The sequence below is a fragment of the Arachis ipaensis genome, chromosome B7 (assembly GCF_059453495.1).
Source record: "Arachis ipaensis isolate K30076 ecotype BB chromosome B7, ASM5945349v1, whole genome shotgun sequence".
Classification (NCBI taxonomy): domain Eukaryota; kingdom Viridiplantae; phylum Streptophyta; class Magnoliopsida; order Fabales; family Fabaceae; genus Arachis; species Arachis ipaensis.
In genome coordinates, this window is record NC_142442.1 from 112303700 (window position 1) to 112310737 (window position 7038).

General features: G+C 29.4%; 1 protein-coding gene across 3 annotated transcripts; it reads left to right on the forward strand.

Annotated features, from left to right (window-relative positions):
• The first annotated feature begins 460 nt into the window (after positions 1 to 460).
• Positions 461 to 4016, forward strand: LOC107610007 (putative serine/threonine-protein kinase PIX13). 3 transcript variants are annotated; one of them, XM_016312075.3, is made up of 6 exons: positions 461 to 609; positions 697 to 947; positions 1698 to 1833; positions 2070 to 2203; positions 2442 to 2565; positions 3458 to 4016. In XM_016312075.3, exons 1-6 carry the CDS (start codon positions 519 to 521, stop codon positions 3844 to 3846), a joined length of 1125 nt encoding a protein of 374 aa, XP_016167561.1. In that variant the 5' UTR covers positions 461 to 518; the 3' UTR covers positions 3847 to 4016. The 3 variants fall into 3 exon arrangements, with proteins under 3 accessions (XP_016167561.1, XP_088349675.1, XP_088349674.1); XM_088493549.1 differs by having other exon boundaries at positions 484 to 609; positions 704 to 947; XM_088493548.1 differs by having other exon boundaries at positions 494 to 947.
• The last annotated feature ends 3022 nt before the right edge of the window (positions 4017 to 7038 follow it).

Sequence of the window (7038 nt, forward strand, 5' to 3'; positions counted from 1 at the left end):
CACCAAATTCTTTTATTTAGTGGCGCTTATGTAAATCTCTGCCATTATATTACTATCTATGCATTTTTATTATAATAAAAATTATTTTTAGTGATAATAATACGGTGATTATTATTTTTTATGTAATTTATATTTTTATTATTATTAAAATAAAATAAATAATTGTTTAAAATAATTTTTTTAATAGTATGTGATATAGTAATTAGAATATAAAATATATATTAAAAATAAATTTAATAAGAGGTGTATATAAAATGAATTTATTTTATGGATACAATTAAAAGAAAAATGAATTGATAATAATAAAAGAGAAAGAAGAATCGAAAAGGAAATAAAAATATTAGAGAGACAAAGTCAACGAAGCAAGTAGCTAGTAGTACGAGTATTCACGCTGTTTGCTTGGAATTTCTCGTCTCCTTCTTCGTAGAACCCAACAATGTCACTCTCACGCTATATATATAACATATTAACCTTCTTGGATCAGAACGTGTTCATTACATCACTCACAAATCACAACAATGGGAAATTGTTTCCGGAAGCCGAGTAATAACAAGATTAATGAGCATCATGCTACTAATTCCAATCATAATAATAATAAACCACCTGCAGGTATTGAATTCTTTCGTTCTTTCTTATTCTTTATATATGTTAGGTTTAAGTCTCTTCTTCTTTTAAAGAAATATATATTTGCATCAGAAAGTAGGAAGGAGAAGGGAGTGATGAATAATAAGGTGACGCCGAATCTGAGAATATTTACATTGGATGAGCTGAAAACTGCGACAAGGAATTTCAGACCGGACACTATGTTAGGTGAGGGTGGTTTTGGTCGCGTCTTTAAAGGATGGATTGACCAAAATACCCTCAAGCCTTCCAAAGTCGGAGTTGGAATTCCGGTTGCCGTTAAGAAGTCTAACCCCGACAGCCTCCAAGGCCTCCAAGAATGGCAGGTTCCTTTTATTTCGTTCCTTAGCTTTCACACACTACAAACAATAGAAATGCTACTTATACACCAAAATCAGTCATTAAAATTAGCCACCAATATATTTGTGTATAAATATATGTGTGGTTTAATTTATTTTCATAGTATATTTATATTTCAGCATATATTTTATACTGGTGGCTGACTTTGGTATACAGTTAACATAACTCTACAAATAATTCATATCGAATAACAAAGCATTACTCCTCAAACATATTTATAGACTGAGTAAAAGATTTTCCTTATTCCATCTAAAGAAATATCTATCTTGGATTTCTATCTTCCTCTTGTTTTTCTCTCAACCAAATTAAAAGGGGTTAAATCCGTAATTAAATCTATAGTCTCTGTATTGATTATTGTGAGTTGGCACATTCTAATTAAGAAGCATGACATATCGCATATGGTACAAAAATTCAATGTTGTGTTAAATTAGTAGTGACATGTTTTTTTCCCTTTCAAAGGCAAGCAAAGTATCATATGATCATACCAAGAAAGTTTCATTTTTTATTCTTTTGGATTGAAAGTACTGACTGAAAAAGATATTATCATTTCATTCAGCAATGCATATATATTTACTTTATTAAGTAAATTGTTATGTACGTATAATGCACCACAAGAAATAAGTATTATGCACGAGTAATTACTGTTTTAAACTTAATAATTACTGTACTAGCCAGTTTGGTTTGACATGGGTACTTTTGTAATGTTTTTGGTGTAGAGTGAGGTGAAATTCTTGGGGAAGTTTTCTCATCCAAACCTGGTTAAACTAGTTGGCTATTGTTGGGAGGAGAATCAATTCTTGCTAGTATACGAATACATGCAAAAGGGCAGTTTGGAAAACCACCTCTTCAGAAGTAAGAAATAATAACTAGGTGAAAATTCAGGTGTAGTGAACTTCACTTGAAGTTGATAAAGTCAACCGCACCTGAATTTTTACCTAATAACTAACGTATTATTATTGATAATGCTAGGGCCTAGGGAGACTAATTATTGTATAAATACGTACCTTGTTACGTTGAATAGTATATATACAGAGAACATACAGAGGTTAATTAACTAGAACATATATGTTTGTTTAATTACAAAAAAGGCCCAGAACCGCTTTCATGGGATATAAGGGTGAAGATAGCCATTGGAGCTGCGAGAGGCTTGGATTTCTTACATACGTCAGAGAAATCTGTAATCTATAGAGACTTCAAGTCCTCTAATATTCTTCTTGATGGGGTATGTATATATATATGTGCCTCAGATATTACAGTCTTAAATAAGATTTCATATTTGAGCACATTAATTAATTAAGAAATGGTGTACTAAATCCTCTCTAACTTTTTTAATTTGTTGTGACAACAACAACATATTCGTTAATTAGCATATTCATTTTACGATCCAATAATATTGTGTTGGTTTATGGTGTTGTGTGCATGGGTTGCACTTAGTATATGCTTGTATTGTGATTACCTAGGATTACAACGCAAAGCTGTCGGACTTTGGATTGGCAAAGCTTGGCCCAGTTAACGGCAGATCCCATGTAACCACACGTGTCATGGGAACCTACGGTTATGCCGCCCCTGAGTATATGGCAACAGGTATCTACTTTTTCTTTTCTGTTTTTGCATTTTCCCCCTTTAACCATTCAACTTTAAAACATGTAATGGATATGTTCCCTTTTTTGAATCATGCTATGTGTACATCAAAATTAACTACGAAAAAGTTATCAGTATAAAATATATATTAGAATATAAATATATATTGAAAATAAATTAAATTACATATGTATTTATACATAAATACATCGGTGACTGATTTTAATGGTTAATTTTAATATACAAATAGTATTTTTGTATTTTTTTTAAGAAATATATATATATATATATATATATATATATATATATATATAATTCATCACCAAATTGTTTATTATATATTTTTATATTTTTATAATTTTTATATATTATTTATATATTTAAATAATTAATTTTTGATATACATATAGTATAGTTATATTTTTGGACAAATATTGCTACCTTGTAATTAATAATATTAATTTATTATATGTTATTTTTAAATCGTCCTTATAACAAAAATATTTTTTTTACTAAAAAAGATAATAGAGATAAATGATAATTTAAAAGAAATATTATTATTTATGAGAGTGATAACATTATTTTTTAGATTTAGTTATGAAAAATAAGTAATTAGAACTTTATAACGTATTTGTTACCCATGATATCCTATATAACTATTTGCTACCATATCTTATTCATTAGAGAATTCTTCAATGATAATGATGTGTAGATGGTAGAATATTATATCCTTATATTCAAAATCAACTATTAAAATTACATAAAATATATATTAAATAATATATTTATATACAAATATATAATAATTAATTTTTAATATGTACTCTACATACATAATATTTTTGTATATGATATTGACATATTATTATATATAAATCTAAAAATTTATTGACAGGTCATTTGTACGTGAAAAGTGATGTATATGGATTTGGCGTAGTCCTACTAGAAATGTTAACAGGCCTAATTGCTTTGGACACAAATAGGCCGTCAGGTCAACAGAATTTAGTAGAGTGGGTTAAGCCCTCCCTTTACGAGAAAAGGAAATTAAAGAAGAGAATGGATCCAAATTTGAGTGAACAATATCCCAAAAAAGCTGCTTTTGAGATAGCACAGCTTATATTACAATGCTTGGAAGAAGATCCAAAGAACCGACCATCCATGGAACAAGTCTTACAAACATTAGAGAAGGTACAAAGCATAAGATATAAACCCAAAGTGAAGAAAGAGAGTGGCATAATCCATCATCAACAACGTCATCACTCTCCTCCTTCAAATAAATCATAACTCATCATCATCAGGGACTCTTTCCCCTCAAAACTAGTTGTTTGTTGGATACTTGTTTACAAATTTTCACACTAATTTGTGCAGTATTGTAATGTAGAGTATACTGCTCTCTCGTATGTATAATTTTCCCAGAATGAATGCAGATTTAGCCTAATTTTTGGATAACCCAATGGAATAGCAAAACGGGCTAACTGAGGTAGTATTAGCTTTACACGTGAAATTAAACTCGCATGGATGTCCTAACTTTTGGGCCATCCTAACCCATATTAGAAGTTTAGTTGGATCTACAAGCCCAATTTAATTTTGTTATTTTAAGATATCCTAATCCAGCCTTAAGAAAAAAAAAAAGAAAGATAATCCTGATCTAGCTTAATTGAGCTTTGCCACAAAAGAAAAAGCGCCTAATTGGGCTTAGTGTTTTTTTTTTTTGTTTCCCACAATATTTCCTAACCCGACAGGTCAAGAATTAATCCGTCGCGGTACCGAGCTCCATTTAAGGGTTTGCCGCTGGCCAATGGGTTGCTGCATGCACAAGGCAGGATTCGAACATCCGACACTTGCTTAAGCGGACTAGTGAGCTAACCATTAGACCAACCCAACTTGGTTTAATTGGGCTTAGTTAACATAGCAAGTTTGAAACCAATTATAGTTAGCTCACTAATTAATGTCTAAAAAAAGGTATTGGAAGTGTATGCAATAACTAATTGGTTAGTGACAAACTCTTAAATAAAGTTTCGATTCACGACGAATTAACCTTTAATCCGGGAGATATTGTAAAAAATAAGAAAAAATATAAAGAATTTGAATCCCACCTTAAATATAGAAAGCCTCCCGTAACTAACTGTTTGCTTTTGAGTAAATATGAAGACATTAATCACTACATTCAACGGATATGAGTAATGACTGAGAGTCTTAATTTAAATAATATTAGTCGTCTATCAATGAATATCAATGTATATTTCCAACAGAAAAAAAAATGATGTTTGCTCAAATCAGTTATATGTAGGTCATTGTAGATTTGTAGGATAATTAAAAGTATGCATACGTCAAGTTGTGAACTTCTTTAGAGTTCCATTCTATCTAGTTTTGGTTTGGAAGCAAGTTCGTTTCAATGTTATTATTATTTATGTATAATATATACTAACAGCCTAAAAGGTTAGTGTGGATTAACTATATTCAGTATTTGCAAATACATTCAATGATTCCAAAACCTTATGTAATTGTATAACTAATTCCTCACATGGAGTCATGGACACGTACGAAAATGCATGTTACCACAAAAATGTACGAAATGTAGATAAAAATAAAAGTCACGATTTTATTTGAATGTATTATTAGTAAAAAATAGTACCAAACTTTAATTTCTTTTTTTTTTGGGTCATGTACCAAACTTTAATTTCTAAGATCATAGTACCTCAATTAACTTACTCATTACTGATAAAGGCCAAGGAATAATGAAAATTAGGTGTATTAGGACATGCATATGTTTGGTACCACTTATGGTATATTACTATAATAATTAATACTTAGTAGTTAATACTAGTAAGACCGTATTTATTGTTGTTACTAGTTAGGTGGTTTTCCAAGTCATTGTTCCATTAATTTTGTGAGATAAGAAGAAGGTTCTAAGGATTGGGTGAGTGTGAGACTTGTGGGGGGTTCCCAATTTCAAGTGTCATTTTCGTAGCAACTAGCAGGCTTTCTTTGAAGACCTCATTAATTATACATTGGATAGTTGGTTGGTGGCTTTATAGTTTATAGGGCGATTCCCATATAGTGGGCAACTTCAATAGTCAATTCATTAATCTCCATTGTAGAAGTAGAACATGAGGAGTCAAGGACGCCTCTTGTGTGTATTGCAGACAGAAGTTTCTTGTGCATGTAATAATTTATTAATTAATAATAATTTTTAAATAATATTTTTTTATGATAAATTAATTTTTTATCTGTCGTAAACAAAAAAAAATTGATATAAGAATGTTTAAACATCCAACTTTAGTATTTTAACATTTTATGTTATATATATAATTGTGTATAAATATGTGTTATTTAATTAAATTTAATATATATTTTATATTTTAAATTTATTTTATACTAATAATTAATTTGGTGACTATTTTTTATATATATCTAATATTTTAGTGTTACTTGTTAAAAGTACTAAGCATAAAAGGTATTAAATAAAAATACAAAATAAATGATAATTACTCATGTGTGAAGATATTTGATGAAGATTGTAGTTGATATATATTAGATAATTTAATATATTTGATTAAATTATTTAATATAATATTAGTATTTTAACTTTAGTCTTTATATGAGTAGTTACTAAAATAAATATTAATTCTTATACAAGTATTTTTTTTATCTATTTTTAATATATAACTAATGGAATGTTTTTATTTATAAATAAAATAAATTTTTTATTTATCAATATATGTAATTTTTAAATTATTTATAAATTATTTATAGATTCGTGATAAATCTTAATTTTGTGGTTTATTTTGTACTTATTTTAAGAAATTTTATCAACTTTTCTTATATTTATTCAATGAAATAACATGGTTTTGTAATTCTCTATAAATTTGTACTTAAGTGCGAAAACATGCTTTTTAGGCCTTAAAATAGCCAAATTTAATTCATTTTAACTCCATTCGATGCCTTGATATGTTTGTTAAGTGATTTCAGGTTTAGAAGGCAAAGATTGGATTGAAAAAATGAAGGAAAAGCATACAAAGTGGGAGAACTCATGAAGAAATGAAAGAACTGCAAAGCTGTCAATCCTGACCTCTTCGTACTAAATCGATCATAACTTAAGTTACAGAGGTCCAAATGAGGCGGTTCCAGTTGCGTTGGAAAGCTAACATCCGAGGCTTCAAAATGATATAAAATTTGCTATAGTTTCCTGGCGTTTAGAGACGCGTACGCGTGTACGTGTATGCGTGGGAAGCTGCACGTGACTCACTAAAGGCAACTCATGGCCAGCGATTTCTGAAGCATTATGGGCCCAAACCAACCTATTTCTGATGCTATTGAACCCAAGGATTGGAGGAGGGATGAACCAAGTAGCCATAGTTTAGTTTTCATTATGTTTTAGGTTAGAATTCTAGAGAGAGAAGCTCTCCCTTCTCTCTAGAATTTAGGGTAGTTTAGGTTTAATTTTCTTAAATCCAATTTTCAATTCTTGTTTTG